The following is a 19,215-nucleotide window of genomic DNA, read 5'->3' as shown; positions in this document are numbered from 1 at the left end:
GGTCACATCCCCCTGGACCACAAGCTCCGTGCGGTCTTAAGCCTCTTTGTCGTGCAAACTTGTACGTTTCCCGCGTCGCGATTTTGGCAAAAATGTTTTTACGGATTCCCGCCGTTTTTTTTTTTTGACGCCGGCCGAGTTTCTCGGCGCTCGAAGGTCGAGAGGAGATTTCCGTCTCCCACGCCAGGAGGGCCGTGTCAGAGTCAGGCACCTCGCCGGTGCTCACTTAGCGCTCGACCGCGCCGCGGAGACCCTCAGCTCAGCGGGCTCCTGTGTTGTGTGTACATACCCCTTCTTCCATAGGGGTGTAAGGCCATGACACAGAATCATCAACAATCCTCTCGTATCTTGTGAAGATGTTATGAGTATTTTCTCTTTTTTTTTTGTTTTAGAAAAGTTCACGGGGCAAGGGGGGGGTTTAAACCGAAAGTCCCACGACAGATGTCCTGTTCCCCTCCCCTCTGCGACATTCACTTACATATTACAATCTCGGTGTCCCAGCATGCATCTGGCCAGCGTTTCATTCCAAGTCTCGTTACTCTCAAATCCCAACTAAGAAAACAATTTGATTGATCGACAGCTGATCAATTTGTGTGCAAAATAAGATCAAGCGAAACCGTCTCCCGTGTTCCCGTCTGTCTGTGGACAGAGATCAGCTGTTTAACTCATCTAAGACATGTAAACATTCTGGTTACTCTCTCGTGAGCTTTACATTGCGTTTCTCAGAATATCCGTTTAAGTTCTAAAAAGACTTTAAAACCGAGGTCCCACATTTAAAACAGAATTAATCATCATCTGAAATATCCAGAAGCACAGAAAAACCATACAGCTGCTCCCCTAAAAAAAGAACACCTGCAGAATTTTCCATCCTATCACTTTCTCCAGCACTGCACATAACTCCAGGAACACCTCCACTCGCTCCACACCTACACCGGCTCTGCACCTCCACCTGCTGTATCACCCACCCACTCTCTCCTACCCACCTCCACCTGCTTCACACCTCCACCGGCTCTACACCTCCACCTGCTTCACACCTCCACTGGCTCTACACCTCCACCCACTCTCTCCTACCCACATCCACCTGCTCCACACCTCCACCAGCTCTACACCTCCACCCACTCTCTCCTACCCACATCCACCTGCTCCACACCTCCACCAGCTCTACACCTCCACCTGCTCTGTCCTCCACCCACCGTATCCTACCCACCTCCACCTGCTCCACACCTCCACCGGCTCTACACCTCCACCCGCTCTCTCCTACCCACCTCCACCTGCTCCACACCTCCACACCCTTTCTCCCACACTCCACCTGCTCGTCCACCTCCCCCCTGCTCTCCCTCTCACCCACCTCCACCTGTTCCACACTTCCACCAGCTATACACCTCCACCTGCCACACATACTGCCACCTGGTACCTCATGCACACCTCTACCTGTTCTCGTCTTCTCCTCAACACACTCTTTCCTCCACTTGCTTAATGCCCCCCAGTAAAGGATTTATGTTAAGACTGCAGTATCTGCATAAGGACTTCTGCTGCTGGACTCCAGAAGTAGAACATGGCATTTTATGTTTGGCCCATTCTGTAAAGCAAATGCCTTATTTTTCTTTTGACTTTATCTAATCATCTGTCTAATTAGAATAGAGACACTAAAAGATGAGTAATAGAACATCAAACAGAATAAAATTCTGGTTACTGCATCACAGACCCCCGCTTAAATTAAACACGCTTGCCACTTACCATTTCCCATTTTAACACAACTACCATCTTCCTTTCCCTGTGATAACACCTTTTATCAGACAAAAACTGATTTCCTCCTCAGCAGCAGGTGGTAATGATGTCATTTTTCTACAACTCCAGTAGACAGCTCAACCAGTGCTAAAATAAAGGCCAGATTATAGTGTCAATAAAATAATGTTTAAATCTCAGACGTAACTCAGAAACTGGTGTGTAATTTTGCACAACTTCATCTAATAATAATAATAATAATAACCTGTTCGAGCTGACACTCAGTTGTCATAGAGAAGGCGAAGCTCTGAGTAGGAGTGGAGTTTATTTTTGAACCTTTGTTTGATTTCACACTTGATTCAAAGGGAATTTCTCCATAAAACATTAAATGTTTGTCATACGGTAAGTAATTTAGGGGATATCGCAGCATGTGGCTAGTCCTCCTGTTTGGGAGAATGGTATTTGGCACCCCTAAAAGGGACTAATCATATTAGCATCTCTGAATTATCACCTACACATTAAGCCCAATTCAAGTAAGAGTTTATCCAACACCGCGCTCTCTGAAAACATTCTGTGTTCCCTTTCGACAGCACACAGGCAGAGCCCTGGCCTTCTCCTTCGGCCGGGAGAAAACATGGGAACGAACGAGACGCCAGGTGGATACAGACATCCTACACCCCTACCCCACCCCTCACAACCCCCCGTTAAAGCATCTCACACTGGATCGCTGAAAGGCAACACGACTCTACACGCTCTGCCTTGCCCCGCCCCAGCCCCGCCCCCGCCCCGCCCCTCACATGACACAGTAAGGCTCTCGGGGCCGTTGAGGTTTAGTCCTGCAGCAGGGCGGGAGGCGGGCCATCAGGCCCTTCTTCAGGTCCTTGTTGAGGACGAAGCAGATGATGGGGTTGACCCCGGCCTGGGCGAAGCTCATCCACACGGTGGTGGAGAGGTAGCGGTGCGGGATGGTGCAGGCCTTGACGAACACCCGCCAGTAGCAGGCCACGATGTAGGGCGACCAGAGCAGCAGGAAGAAGAGCGTGATGACGTAGAACATCCGGCCCAGGCGCTTCTCCGCCTTCAGCTCCTCCATGCCCAGCAGCCGCCGGTTCTGGGTGTGTAAGTTCTGCCGGATCCCCAGCAGGGTGGGGGGCATGGGCCCCCGGCCGAAGCCCGCGATCCAGTTGGCCGCCGCCTGGCCCGTGGCGCCGGGCCCGTGGAAGGTCCAGTTCTGGCTGATGGCCGGGACCATCTGCACGGGCTTCATCTTGCGGTGCTTGTACTCGAAGAGCAGCAGCTTCATGTAGACCACGTGGGTGGCCAGGATGAGCACGGCCAGCATCAGCATGAAGCCCAGCGTGTCGTTGGCCTTGAAGTAGCGGTGCTCGAAGATGCACTGGTCCTCCTCCCGGATGAACTTGTAGGTGCCCACGTCGAAGACGGGCGGGAAGGCCATGGCGACGGACAGCGTCCACACCATGCAGACCACGGCCACGCAGGTCCAGAAGGTCATGCGCTTGGAGTAGAAGCGGTGGTGGGCGATGGCCATGTAGCGCGTGACGCTGATGCAGAAGAGCATGAAGGCGGCGTGGAAGCAGAAGAGCACGGCCATGAAGGCCACCACCTTGCAGCTGAGCACGCTGTAGGTCCAGGCCGAGCCGCTGCGGATGGACACCAGGACGAAGGGGAAGCAGACGGCCGAGCGGATGGTGTCGGCCAGGCACAGGTCCAGCAGGAAGTAGTACGGGGCCTTGTGTAGGGCGCGGTCCCGCAGCACCAGCAGGGAGACCAGCAGGTTGCCCACCAGGCTGATGCAGATGATCAGGCCCAGCAGGACCAGCTTAATGTAGGTGGACACTCCCCCTGTTGAGTCCCCGCCCACCACCATCCCTCCCGTGGCGACCACCGCCGCCAGCGGCCCGCCTGGCCCCTCGCTGCTCTCATTCCCATTGGCCATCCCTCCCGCTCCGTAGTCTCTCTCTCCCGTCTCCTGCTCGCCCCGCCTCCTCCTCCTCCTCCTCTGGAGGCACGCTCCTCCGTCCTCGTGGCTGCTCCTCCCCCTAGACTCAGCAGGAACTGGGGGACCTCATTTTGCATCTCCCCATTTTTCACACACGCGCCCCTCTCTCCCGAACCCCGTCCGGTCCTCTTCACCACCTCCTCCTCCTCACTTTGCCTCAGGACCTGCCAACACAGAAACACACACTGTGACTACAGATAGCAATAACACACACTGTGACTGCAGACAGCAGCAACAATCACTATGACTACAGACAGCTGGAACACACACCATGACTACAGTCAGCAGGAACACACACAAAGACTACAGACAGCAGCAACACACACTAGGCTACAGACAGCAGGAACACACACTGTGACTACAGACAGCAGAAACACACACCATGACTACTGACAGCAATAACACACACTAAGACTACAGACAGCAGAAACATACCATGACTACAGACAGCAGGAACACACACCATGACTACGGAGAGCAGCAACACACACCAGGACTACAGACAGCAGAAACACACACCATGACTACAGACAGCAGAGAACACACCATGACTACAGACAGCAGGAACACACACCATGACTACAGAGAGCAGCAACACACACCAGGACTACAGACAGCAGGAACACACACCGTGACTACAGACAGCAGAAATACACACCATGACTACAGACAGCAATAACACACACCCTGACTACAGACAGCAGGAACACACACCAGGACTACAGACAGCAGAAACACACACCTATAGACAGCAGCACACAGACAGAAACACACACCCTGACTCGACCAGACAGCAGAAACACACACCAGGACTCACAGACGACTGCAGAAAACCACACACCATGACTACAGACAGCAGAAACACACACCTGACTACAGACAGCAGGAACACACACCGTGACTACAGACAGCAGAAAAACACACCATGACTACAGACAGCAATAACACACACCAAGACTACAGACAGCAGAAACACACACCATGACTACAGAAGCAGGCCAGCTAGACAGCACACACCCTGACTACAGACAGCAGGAACAAACCCATGACTACAGACAGCAATAACACACACCGTGACTATAGACAGCAGCAACACACGCCAGGACTACAGACAGCAGGAACACACACCATGACTACAGACAGCAGGAACACACACCCTGACTACAGACAGCAGGAACACACACCAGGACTACAGACAGCAATAACGCACACCAGGACTACAGACAGCAGAAACACACACCATGACTACAGACAGCAGAAACACACACCATGACTACAGACAGCAGAAACACACACCATGACTACAGACAGCAGAAACACACACCCTGACTACAGACAGCAGGAACACACACCATGACTACAGACAGCAGGAACATACACCAGTACTACAGACAGCAGAAACACACACCAGGACTATAGATAGCAATAAAACACACCAGGACTAAAGATGGCAATAAAACACACACCGTGACTACAGACAGCAGGAACACACACCATGACTACACACAGCAGGAACACACACCGTGACTACAGACAGCAGGAACACACACCAGGACTACAGACAGTTGAAACAAACACCATGACTACCGACACATTGTGATTTCAGACAGCGGAAATATTCTCTGTGACTACAGACATCAGAAAGCTACACTGTAACAACAGACAATCTCACACTAACAGCGAACATCACACAGCGAGTAGCAGGCAATGATTACGCATTTTTAATGCTTATTTTGTTTCTACATGTAAACATGAACAAGGGAAACTGGGCTTATAACTCCAATGTTCACAGATCTTAACCAAATGGCAGATTTTTTTATTTGCATAACGTCAGTGATCAAAGCTGTGCTTGTTTCTAACATCAAATTGAATTAAATTCAGTACATATAGTGTGGAACACTTTTTTTTTCAGGAATGAGAATTCTAGCACACATTCAACAATGCAATGCTGCATCTGAATTGTCTAACTCATTCCGACACACAATGGTATAGCTACAGTTACACAGAAACTGCGTGGAGTCTTTTTACTGAGACCGCCATTGTTCAGAATGAAACTTCACGCCGCTGAATTTCCGGCTCGTTCCGTACGTGTGGGCAAAAACACGCTGCAGCCGAATAAAATTTGGAAATGTAAACGAGCCATTTCGTTCACACTACTGTGTGATTGGGCAGCAGTCACAATGTTTGGCTGCTCTTTATTAAACCTGTTCAGTGTTAAAGGTAATTCTTTCACATTTTTCATGTGCTCAATTTCGGCTTTCCGTTTTGAATTGTTCCCATGCACGATTTTGCTCCTGTCTGGAAAGTTGAGAGAATCTAGATCTAAATCTAAACCTTTCAGACACCCACCGGCCTTGCTTTTCATTTTTATTCTCAGGCTGTCATTGTATCCACACGGCCTGTTTGTCATCGGCAGAAAGAACTTTTGTCTTCGCTGCCTTGTTGAGATCACAGACACTTATGTCATGTGATCTTGTTCAATTAAACGTTTCGTGTGAGGCTGTGAGATGTTGGGCAGACTACGCAAGGGACAACACGTACTGCATTTGAAGCGAAAATGGCAGTTAGCTCATTCAAGACGCTGAAAAAAAGAAATAAATGATTGCATGACTTCAATGCGCTACGTGAATATTTCATGGTTTAACTCAGGACAAATTTATTCTTAGAAAGTGAATGGTATTTATTGCTATACTAAGAATTTAAACAGCATTTGAATAGGAACTATTCTGTCCTAAGGAGTTGCATATCTACAGTATATCCAATTTTTACATCAAATATGCTTCCACACAGATTACATTAGCACTTTACTACTGGTGACAATACTTCACTAATATATCCAGCTCTTGTCATGTTGTCAGATGGATAAATGTTATACAAATACTGCATCCCTACCAAGCTGTAATGTTTACTGCACTGCCTGTTAGTGTTCTACATTTTTTTAAATTAATGCATATATTGTGGGCTGTGGCAATGTTGCCAGGAATGGGGGAGATTCAATGCATATATTTGAACCACCGTTATAATTCACTGTTTCCCAAAATGGTTGGTGCACACATTTAAGATGTGTCCTGAGACCAGGAAACAAATTAAGGTACAGAGAATATTCGACACTACCCAGAATGCACTGCAGATTCCGCCATGCCACCGGTAATGTAATTGATATATATTTATTTGTATCGCCCTCGCAAATGCAGTTAATCACAGATCGGTAAATCATGCTCGGTGAAAAGCAGCCAGGCCCCAGAAGCCTGGCTGTGACACAGTGAAGCAAGCCTTTCCCCTGTTTGGTCCAATCAGATCAGCTGTTTTCTCCACACGCTACATGCCATGCCAGCTCCTCTCTGTCCCGGTAATTACCTCGCCTGTTGCTAGGCTACAACACCTTCCATCCCTTTTTTTAGTGTGTGAGTGTGGGTGCCTGTGTCGGTGTGTGTGCATATATGAGTGTGTGTGAGTGCATGTGTGTGTTTGTGTGTTTGAGTGTGTGCGCCTGTGTGTGCGCATGCAGGGTGTGTGCGTGTGTGTATGTGCGTATGTGGATGCGTGTGTGTGTGTGCACGCATATGCATGTAGGCGTGTGTGTCTGTGTGGACATGTGTGTACATGTATGTGGGTGTATGTGCGTGTGTGTGTGCGCATATATGTGCATGTGCATGTGTGTCTGTATGCGTGTGTGGGTGCCTGTGTCAGTGTGTGTGTGTGTGCGCGTGCATGGGTGTGTGTGCGCGCACGTGTGTGTGTTTGCATGTATGTGAGTGTGTGTGTGTGCACGTGTAGGCGTGTCTGTGTGGACATCTGTGTGTACGTGTGTGTGTGCATATATGTGTGCCTGTGTATGTGTGTCTATGCCTGTGGGTGTGCGTGTGTCTGTGTACGTGTGTGTGAGTGTGCATGTGTGTGCATGTGTGTATATGCGTGTGTGTGTGTATGCACGCTGGTGTGTGTGTGTGTGCATGTGTGAGCATGTGTGTTTGTGTGCACGTCTGTGAGTGTGTGTGCGTGTGTGAGAGAGGTTCAGTACCCTTTTGTAAGGGCATGGCAGCCCCATAGCAGGGCTGGCTGCCAGACTTGTTGTTGATATTAGATGTTAGCTGGAACGGTAATGTATGTCTATCATTGATATTACAGCAGTCTGTTGCTAAGCTACAAAGATCTTCTGTCTGGGTGCTGGACGCTGAGCATGCAGCTGTTTGCGAGTTAGCAAGCTAGAATGCAGAGGGCACGTTTGTGATGTAATCACAAATAAAAGAGACTTGCACCTGCACATAAGAGTGTAGTGTGTGTCCACAAGTCAGGGACTTCTGGAACACTGTGATTTGTGCTGTGATTGGCCTGCTGTGTTCTGATGCGCTGTGATTGGCCAGCTGTGTTCTGATGCACAGGCTAGCTGCGCTACAGTGACTGGACAGTTCCACTGAATACTCCTCTCTCCAGGGCTTGGGATGCGAAGCAGGAAAGAACAGCGAGGGACTGCGCAGTCTGCACCGCTGTGACAGAGAACAGCGAGGGACTGCGCAGTCCGTGCAGCTGTGACAGAGAACAGTGAGGGACTGCGCAGTCCACACAGCTGTGACAGAGAACAGCGAGGGATTGTGCATTCCTCACAGCTGTGACAGAGAACAGCAGGGACTGTGCAGTCCACACAGCTGCGACAGAGAACAGCGAGGGACTGCGCAGACGGGGGGAAAGATGCACACATCTGCAGATGAAACAGAGGTGCCCCAATGGGGGACGAGGGAGAGGCTCACGGGAGACAAATGCACAGATGGGGAGATATGTACAGATGGTCTGCGCAGATGGAGAATGTGTGCGCAGATGGGACAGGTATGCACAGATGGGGAAGGTAAGTGCAGATGGGACAGGTATGTGCAGATGGAGAAGGTATGCACAGATGAGAGAGGTATGTGCAGATGGGAGAGGTATGCACCGATGGGGGAGGTATGCGCAGATGGAGAAGGTATGCACAGATGGGAGAGGTATGTGCAGATGGGAGAGGTATGCACCGATGGGGGAGGTATGTGCAGATGGAGAAGGTATGCACAGATGGGAGAGGTATGCGCAGATGGGAGAGGTATGCACAGATGGGACAGGTATGCACAGATGGGAAAGGTATGCACAGATGGGGGAGGTATGCGCAGATGGAGAAGGTATGTGCAGATGAGAGAGGTATGCACAAATGGTGAAGGTATGCGCAGATGGAGAAGGTATGCACAGATGGGACAGGTATGCGCAGATGGGAGACGTATGCACAGATGGGACAGGTATGTGCAGATGGGACAGGTATGCACAGATGGGACAGGTATGCACAGATGGGACAGGTATGCACAGATGGGGGATGTATGCACAGATGGAGAAGGTATGTGCAGATGAGAGAGGTATGCGCAAATAGTGAAGGTATGCGCAGATGGGACAGGTATGCGCAGATGGAGAAGGTATGCGGAGATGGGACAGGTATATTGCCATTCTAGGTACAACATCTCAGGTAATTACAACAGAAAATACACCTGGATCCAACTGTTAAATGTACAGTAAGTCTACACTGTATATTAAACCGGTGAGGACCAAAAGTCTGAGGACACTCAACAAAAAACTGATTGTTTTCATTATTTATCAAGCGCTAATACAGTATCATACTCTGTGTATACTTCTTATTGAAGAATACTTTTTTAAAATAATATCAGTTTAAAAAGCATGTAGGTATCTACAACATAAGAGCACTAGCTCTAGCAACATTAACTGCTAGAACGGCAGATTCATTAAATTAATACATGGTTTTAGTTGTTAAGAGCCCAGACATCTACCTGTTGAGCTTTAGGAACACACCCCCATTAACATTTCAATGGAACAAAGGGTGAGACAGGGAATGCAGAATCGCTTACCTTACGGTGAACAAACCAGATGTTCACACAGCTTCCCATTTCATACGAGCGTTTCAGAAACGCGTCGTGTAATGGAGTATCGTAATTGCATTCTTCCTTGATAAATAATGAAAACCACCAGAAATTGGTGGTGTCCTCAGACTTTTGGTTCCCACTGTAATAATGATAAGCCATCATGGTAGTAAGGGCAAAAATATGATACGGCATGTAATCCACGTCTCAATGCTCTGAGCCAAACTCTGACATTAAACATGAAACTAGCGGACGTTACAAGTTTTCAAATCAATGGGCCGTACACCTTGCCAAGCTCCAGGGAATCAACAGGAGGTCACGTAATGATGTGTTTGATTCATGCTCTGTTGACCTGTTCTAACACGCTCCTGTTGCACAATGAGTGTGGGCGTGGATCACATTAGAAACACAGCTCTTCACTGTGATTGGGCATGGTGTGTGTAGCATGCACCGGTGAACCAAGGAGAACGATTTCCCTTTAATAATCGATGACTCATCATAATTTCCCCTTAATAATCAACGAATCGTCATATTTTCCCATTAATAAGTGATGACTTGTCAAATTTTCACATTAATAAGCAATGGCCCCTTTTCCCCCTGTCCCTGCTTTCCTGTGATTCATCACACGTACAGCAGCGTGGCTGGAGGTGTGAATGACCGGGTCAGGTGATAACCTCCTTCATAATGCATTCACAGAGAGTACGGAGTAAGTGACCCAGCCTCCCCCACACGGGTCGGGAGAAACTCCCATAATTCCACTGCGCGCCCATGAGTCAATGTCACGAGTTTCTGCACCCCACAGGCCCCCCCCCAACCCCCCCCCCGAGTGTGACTACAGTTGCCAGGCAACACAGAACGTTCTGTTATGATCGCCACGTTCTGTGTTATGACTTGCTGATGACAATTCCGAAAATGAACGAGATGATTCTGACTCCTGATCAAAGAAGCGCCGCCGTGAATTCTGGGTGTTTCAGCGACGGCAATAATTCCGTTCACATGGGCCCTGAGCTTCACAGCGACGTTCAGACATTTCTGCCATTTTAGTCTTCATACCAATTCCCAGTGCGTATCACGGCCCTGGTCGCTGCGCTATCCTCTGTCGGTCTGGGGACAGTGTACACTACCACATGCCAGCCTCCGATACACGTGGAGTCGCCAGCCGCTTCTTTTCACCCGACAGCGAGTTTCACTGGGAGAGCGTAACGCGCGCGGAGGTTCACGCTATCTCTCCCCAGATCCCCTCCCTGCTGAACGGGCGCCCCCAACCAGTAGGAGTCGCTAATGCAATGATCGGGCTTCCCACCCGCGAACACTGCCAATTGTGTGTTTGTAGAAACGTACCGGAAGTACCGGGGATTGAACCCGGGTCTCTGCGGCGGTAGGCGAGTGCTTATAGCTTATATACCTCTACACTATCCAGACGGCCCCTATGTTCAGACATTTCTAACTAAGCCTGTATTGCCACTTCCCTCCTGGGAAAACACAACTCTTAACACTTCATAATCCTTACACCTGAGAACCAATCATTGCTAAAGCATCTTAATCCAGCCGCACAGGAGGCCCAAATGAATTAATTACACAGCTGGGCCAGTTTTCATGGAGAAGAGGCCTTGCAGTTACTTTGAACTGTTCAACACATAGTCACTGCATTAAGGGTAAGGCTTTGCGATCAGTTTCTCATAAATTTACCCCGGAGGACAGACGTAAGGACGGACTTCTTCCTTCTTTCAGTGCTTGCACTCACATTTCTGCCATCTTGTTTTTTGGCCTGTCGGGGTTCCTATTCCTAAAAAATGGTAACCACGCGGCAAACATTCAAGAGGAAATGGCGAATGCCCATGTCAGCTACGTAGGTTTTCCCCTGAGCGCTTTGTCAACACAGATAGCAACATTTTATAGCAGCATTTATATAGGAAAAATAGAATAGAAATGTATATAGGCATAAAAGAATAAAAATGTGCCTCACAGCATGAGGGGCTTACCGAAATTGTAAATATTGCTGCTCTGTTTAGTGGCATTCTGGGTCACAACTTTGGGCCGCATTTATCAAGCGTTTGCATATTCATACTTGATCGCACATTGCGCACATTTTCCTCACGAGGTCCCGGGTGTATCATTATGACTGCGAACTTACTAAAGATCGAATATCATTACAGCAACTCCTGCCCTCTGCGCTCCCTCTGGCTAGCGCATCCCAGTGGTCGGAAAGCAGCATTGCAGGACCGCTGGTATTTTGACTACCTGACCCCGAAATTTTAGCAATGGAGCTGGTGAGGTCGAAATGAGAATAATTAGGGTTTCTGCCGCCTAATACTGGCACATTTGAGCTACTGTGGAAAAGCCTTAAGCACAGCAGACAAAGTCATTGAAGCATGTTCATATTAGTAGTATTCACTATACAATCCTGAGTTCACAGTCTAAGCGTGACATTAAAAAAAATGATATCATTCGTAACACCCATGTTTCCAAGCCCACACATGATGTGCTAAATATTTCACACCGTGACACATATAATAGACTCCTCTCTGCTAAAAAGAAATGACCTCACCTCACCGTAGACGTATAACCCTCTGTATGGGGTGATCCCCACGAAACCTCCCCAGATCGTCACCCCTTCCCGCATACCAGCACGGAGCATTCTGGAACCCCCCGATCTTACCTGGGCATTTATTTCATTAACGCTTTGAAGAGTAGATGTTTTTTGGAATGTTTCATTCAAAATTTTAAGTCAGTGTTCTAGAACTCAATTGCTTTCAATTACCAGTAGTGACTGTTGCATCAGCATTAGAATGTTCAGTTAAGAACATTCTAATCACACGTTTGTGACGTCACGCCGTAAGGGGTCAGTGTGTGCCAGTGATTTTTGCATACAACTCCAGGGTGGAACAGCCTGGTCTGGGGGCTGAGGATCAGGCCCTGGTGAAAATAAAAGTGCTTTTGTTGCCAAGCAGTTTCTTTTTTGGCACGACCTAGCACCCCACTGCTCACACGATCAAGCAAATATATGTTTTTCAGCAGGAGCTTATTTTTGCACCAAACAATTGTTTAACAACTTCTGCAACTTTTAAAATGCAATTTTGTACTTGCACAGTAAAGGTGTACCTGTAGTGTGTGTAATTTCTAAGCAGATGTTCTTTGCTCTAAATCATTGTTTTTAGGATGTACGGTTATGGATTATGGTCTGTGACACAGCACAGCCTGTAACACAGCTAAACTAAACCTTGTGTTTTATGCTAATTGATTTAAGAGGGGCTTATGGAAATAGATTGTTGTTATCGTGGTTCAACAGTGGTTTAGAGGAGTTTAGTTTGATTTCAGAGGACTGTAAACACTGTTAGATTATCCTCTCTATGACCTGATTTCCCCTGAAAAGTCTGGTCAGAGAGCAGTGTGCAGGTGCGTAAATGGAGCATCTACAGGTGAGGAGAGGTTGCCATGGCAGCCGGTCATGAGGACAGAACCCTGCACAATCAGGAGGGCAGTCCACCTGTATCCACCTGCTGGTCACGTACATGGGCAGGCCATCAGTAAACATGAGCAACACTGCAAGCCTTGGTGGCAGGCATTTTGAGATGACCGAAACTGTGGTCCTCCGGCCAGGAGGTGTCGCTCAAGCGCATCTGACCTGCAACTCGACAACAGAATCTGAGCAAGGGATGTGAGGCAATACGCACTTCCAGGGATAAACGGCAGCCCTGATTTACTGCAAGGTGCACAGCTGAAACTGCTTGAGCAAAAGGACAGATTTAATTAAAGCTAGATTCAAATAGTCTAAAATGTTCTCGTCCATAGTACCAGAAACAGAAACCGTGAGGTTGCTACAGTGAATCAAAAAAATGAATAACTAGGAGAAAAGTACAACATAACAAGATTTAATTAAAGCTAGATTCAAATAGTCTAAAATGTTCTCGTCCATAGTACCAGAAACAGAAACCGTGAGGTTGCTACAGTGAATTAAAAAAAAAAGAATAACTAGGAGAAAAGTACAACATAACATGGGTGACCTGGAGCTGTCAATTCTTCCTGTACGATATCTGAAATATCCATCTGTTCCTCACTGTGACTCCAAGCTCAAAGGGGGCCCCCCCATTAAAACCAGGTTTGCATTTTAAAGGCAAAACAAGCTTTTCCTAAATCATGTTCTGGTCCTCAGTGCACAACTGAAATCTTTCTTTAAAATAGCAGAATGGGAACACTGTTCATTCATTCATTCATTCATTCAGGGACAGTGAGGTTATCTCTGTTGCCTCACGGCAAGAAGGTGGTTCTGAGCTAGAGTCCTAGCCCACCCGGATCCTCTCTGTGTGGGGTTTACATGTTCTCCCTGTGTTCATGTGGGTTTCCTCCAGGTGCTCTGATTTCCACCCACTGACAAAACATGTAGCCCAGGGACTAAAGATGAAAATTAGCCTCCCTGGCTAACTCTGGCACAATGACAGAAATCTTATTAATGTGCACTGCCCCGTCAGATAAAGTATTGAATTAAGCTCACTGAGAGAGTGATGCATGTCCAGAGATTTGGTGTGTGGCTGCCCCTGCCCTCACTTTAAACTGCCCCCATCTGACACTCTCCTATGTTAGACCCCAAACCTCACTCTCCCATGGCCGCCACAGTCCAGATCCCCCCAACCTTCTACACCTTCTCTTCCTGCTGTCGCCCAGGCTGCACTACTACACCAGTCTGCAAACCACACGTGCCATTTTTAAACAGCACGCTCTTAAAGGTGACTAAACACTAAATCACCTTTTTGGAGTTCTAAAGCCAAGTACCTCATCTGCATTCGGTAAATCACTTAAGTCCAGTAGTAAAAAAAAAAAAACAATTAAAATCTAATTAAGCCTTGCCACTGCATTTTGTGCAAAAGAAGCTATTCAAACTGCACTAATTAGCTAGCTCATTTCAAACCGCCTGTGGTTGAGCTGACAACCTGGACAGTGACCGTTTTCTCTTTTGATTAGCTTAGCTAATAATTGTTTTCAGTCTTTCTTCGTTGCGTTCTAGTCTCTTTTTTCTATATCATCTCTATATTATGTATTTTAGTACTTTGCTAGTCATAGTTAACTTGGTAGAAGCAATATTTAATAGTTTGTATGTTAAGATTTAGGTATTAAATGTTAGGCTAGCTTTTTCAATTATAATGTTGGCGTTTTCTAGTTTCTACTCAATTTGCTTCAAAACTACAGCTATGCTATTGCATAAATCACTGTGAAACTGTCTTCAGTCTATGTGGTGAGACAGGAGCCAAAACAACCTAACAATTGGTGTTAATATGTGCAATATTTATTCAAACTGCTTAGCTAGCTCAGTACTAATGTAACTAAGATATTCAATGTAAAACAAGGGTTATTTACCATACATTTCAGCTTATGCAATCACAAGCTGATATTGCATCAATGGTAGCCAATTTTCTAGAATCACCACTGCAGAACAATGACAGATTTGGGATTTTTTTCCCCTCTTGCTGACTCCGCCCATGTGTCTATGACGCCTAATCGAACCGAATCTCCCCTCCCCTTAACTGTAACCCATCCCTCCTCTCTGTGCTCTCACTCTTGAGCCCAGTTCACATCGTTTAAAACTGTGAGGTGGTTGGAGACAGGGTGTATACTGTAAGAGTGCAGGTGAAATAAGGCTGCAACCTTCACATGCCCCGCCCATTTGACTCCACCTACATACATACAGTAATAGCCCCACCCCCTACCTCCTTCATCCCCCTCAGGGCCAATTGGCAGACAGGTTAATGATTGCTTCGCAAATAGCTGCCACAACTCAGCCAATCACAGGGTAACAGGGGTGGTCCTAGCGGGTGGAGAGGGGGAGGAGCCCTGCAGCACACCAGGTGCACCATGGCGTCTCTCAGACGTCCGGACCAGCTCCTCCGATCAGGCTAATGACAAGGTGGATGTCATTTATGGTGGAGTTGCACCCTCTGATTATCAGTCATACTGGAGTTTTTGTGGCTCTATTCCAAAGGAAATTGGTGTTGTTAATATAACACAAATTTATAAGGAAAACATCCATGCGCTGGGATAGAGTTGTTTGACAAAAGAGAACCAAACTCTGCTCATTGCAGCTGTTACTGCCACATCTGAATTGTGTAGTCTTGTATGCAAGACTAAATTTGCTTTTGCATTTTTAATGTTTTACATAAAATGTAAGTAGCAATTAAAAAGATGCATGAATATTTATAATCGCTCACAATGGAACTACCTTCAGATACTAGCATCAGCTACTAGCATTGGCAGGTTGACACAAACAAAGCATCCACAGAACATGATTTACCAGATTCCACAGGTTTGCATCTACTTGCATGCTAGGAACTGTAATTTAATGGTTTATATATTCATGTAGGGTATTAGGGAACTATAGTTTAATGGTTTATGTTTGCATGTTGGATTCCGTACTTCAACAAGTAGTAGTGAACTGTAGTAGTACAGTTCCCAACTGTAGTTGTGTAGTTGATACATATGTATGGGAATGAGGGAAAGGAGAGTGGATATGTGTGTATGTTTATGTGTCCGTATGTACGTGTATACATACACTACATGGCCAAAAGTATGTGGACACCTGACATCCAACATCTCATCTAAAATTATGGGCACTAGAATATGGATATCCATCCTTTGATGCTATAACAACCTCCACTCTTTTGGGAAGGCTTTGTTCTAGATGTTGGAGCATTGCTGCCGGGATGTGCTTCCATTCAGCCAGAAGAGCATTAGTGAGGTTGGGCACTGATTGGGTGATTATGTCTGGCAAGTTGGCTTTCCATTTGAACCCAGAGGTGTTGAATGGGGTTGAGGTCAGGGCTCTGTGCAGGCCAGTCAAGTTCTTTCACACCATTCTTGACAAAACCATTTCTATAGGGACCTCGCTGAGTGCCTGGGGCATTGTCATGCTGAAACAGGAAAGGGATTTTCCCAAACTATTGGGGATGCACAGAATTGTCTAGAATGTGATTGTATGCTGTTGCATTAAGATTTGCCTTCACTGGTACTAAGGGGCCCTAGCCCAAACCATGAAAAACAGCCCCAGACCAAGGGGTGTCCAGATACTTTTGGTCACATGTATACATGCTGACACATAAACATACACAGATATCTACATATCCATATGTGTGTGTGTGTTTGCCGGGGGGGTGGGGGGGGTGTATGTAGGCTACTGTATGTGTGGGAGTGGATATATGTAGATACCTGTGTGCGTATGTAGCCTATGTGTGAGGGCTATATGTGAGTGACTGTATAGGTATGTTTGTACGTGTACCTGTATGTGTGTGGGTTGGTGCCTATATGATTACGTGAATGGAGCTGTGTTGGTACGTGAGTACTATCATTTGACTACCAGATATTGCGTTCATAACACCCACACACTGCATGACATTTACTGCAGCCTTGACTGAAATTTACCACAGCCTGACGGCACATTCTGACAAGTAGGCCGGAAAGCGTGTCTTCTGAACTGGATCGCTTTAAAACACGAGCGTGTGCGCGGGGCGGAGGGGGACGACTGGAGGTGGAGGGCTGGCCCATTGTTAAGAACTGGGTAGCAACAGCAGGCGAGGCCCGCTGCCGTGGATTCCGTGGGAGGGGGCGGCGAGCAATTCACCAACCAAAAGATTCTGAATAATTCCTGCTCACTCTCTCGCACTGAATCGTTCGAATAATTACAACTAACAAGATTAAATGAATTTGTCTTTGAATGTCTTAATTTACGTCCGCTTTCGAGAGTGAGCGAAAGAAGATAAAAAATTATTGGCTTGTAAAGTCTCGGATTTCGCCTTCACAAATAAATGGTCTCGCGAGTGGACTGTGCGGCGACCTGTGGGCGCATTACTGTGAATGCCTTCATATACAAAACACACGAAGCCTCTCACCCTCTCCGCTAAACCACTGCTCTGACCCCCGAATCCTCTACCATCGTGTGCATTATACGCAAGGTCCACAATCACTAACAGGTACAGCGATGTAAAAAAAAAAATACGAACCTTTCCAAAATGGAACAACGCAAATCTACATGGAGCTGCACAATGCCGCTTGCATTTAGGTCTCCTGCCCCCGACTGTACATTTCCAAATATTGTCAATAACGAATTTTCAAAGAGATGTGTGTGTATGTGTACGTAAAATTGTGAAGTTGGCCACATACAGGCCTACATATATAGTTCAGCTTTGGTATGCGGTTGCCGTTACAGGAATACTCTAAATATATATACATATATATATATATCCTTTTCCCACATTAAACCACAGAGTGTAATCGTCTCTACAGTTGTAAGATAAAAACAAGGACATAACTCGGTTTCAGATGAATAGATCCATGCAAATTCAGAATCAGAATGAAAAATGTTAAATAACACAATACCTGCGGGTTTTTGCACTTGTCGTCGAGACAAAGGCTGCGATTCCGGATCCAGGCCGGTTCAGAGCCTTGTTGCAGTTAATAAAAAAAATATCTCAAGATCAAAAAAAAAAAAAAAGAATAACTCTTCTTAATGAATCATCGGTATCAGCACAACATATTGGAATTTACAAGTATAACATAGGACGTATCCTGACGCTGAATAATAGCAATAAAAAACAAAATTAATTAATTAATTTAAAAAATAACAAGGGAAAAAGCAAGGCTGTAGAATGAACCAAATCCAGAGGGGGAAATGTTTATTATCTGTCGCCTGTTTTCTTAAACCGTATCGGCTGTAAACCTCTTCGTCGAATTACTTATTAAATAAACACAGGTTTTAAAAAACAAAAAATACCGTTTCCTTTTTTTTCGTGTGCATGTCATGTCTTCGGATTTTCCATAAAGCTCACCGAGGTTCAGCGTTTGATTCCCATCCGACAGTGGTGGAATTAAATAAATAAATAAAACGCGACTAATTTAAGATCACTTATAAATTCTTTTTTTTTCCCAAAATAAGAAAGAATGTTATCTATATACGTATATTATTGGGCTTCTCCTTCAGCCTGAATGTTAACAACATAGGTACATTCAAACCCATCCGTATCTGTAAAATACAGGTAAAATCATAACAGAAAGCGCATTAGCACCAGGATCGCCAGAGCCTGTTGTTCTTGGTAGATTTTCGCTTAAATCTTCTAAGCATTTTCCATTCTTCCACACCATTCGTCTTGAAAAATAAGTCGTTGTCTTTTAGAATATCAGGCTAGTCTACATCTTGGAGCGAATCCGGCTGTATTTGCAATCCTAATGCATACAGTGCAGTCATCCTGTGTAAGGATATGTACACAGCCTGTGGGCGCCCTATATATTTAAATTGCCTCCGCCTGATTGTGTCTCAGAAAAAGGACTGGAATCTGGTCCATCCGTTGCGGCATGTGGCAAAGCGCTCCGATTCCTGCGCGATTGTTTTGAATAAATAATGAAAAACGAAAAATAAGTGGCCAAAACGTAATGGCTGTTTGCGATGGTGTATTGGAAACAGCGGCTCTCGTCTCTGCGTTGAACATCGGTTGTCCTCGGCGTAGTTCGGAAACGGAAAGGCACGACTCGGGATTTTTCGTGAGGGGATAATATAAGTATGTGCGTGTCGAGTCCTGGGTAGGAAAAAAAAACGCCGAC

General features: G+C 46.5%; 1 protein-coding gene across 2 annotated transcripts; it reads right to left on the bottom strand.

Annotated features, from left to right (window-relative positions):
* Window positions 1-368: 368 nt before the first annotated feature.
* Window positions 369-19,215, bottom strand: gpr173 (G protein-coupled receptor 173). 2 transcript variants are annotated; one of them, XM_064299789.1, is made up of 3 exons: window positions 17,998-19,215; window positions 1,402-3,909; window positions 369-1,241 (listed from the first exon to the last, which is right to left on the bottom strand). In XM_064299789.1, the coding sequence occupies exon 2, from the start codon at window positions 3,680-3,682 to the stop codon at window positions 2,519-2,521; it is 1,164 nt and encodes a 387-aa protein (XP_064155859.1). In that variant the 5' UTR covers window positions 3,683-3,909; window positions 17,998-19,215; the 3' UTR covers window positions 369-1,241; window positions 1,402-2,518. The 2 variants fall into 2 exon arrangements, with proteins under 2 accessions (XP_064155859.1, XP_064155860.1); XM_064299790.1 differs by having other exon boundaries at window positions 369-1,017.

The sequence above is a fragment of the Anguilla rostrata genome, chromosome 11 (genome assembly GCF_018555375.3).
Source record: "Anguilla rostrata isolate EN2019 chromosome 11, ASM1855537v3, whole genome shotgun sequence".
Taxonomy (NCBI): domain Eukaryota; kingdom Metazoa; phylum Chordata; class Actinopteri; order Anguilliformes; family Anguillidae; genus Anguilla; species Anguilla rostrata.
This window is presented reverse-complemented; position numbering and strand designations above follow the sequence as displayed.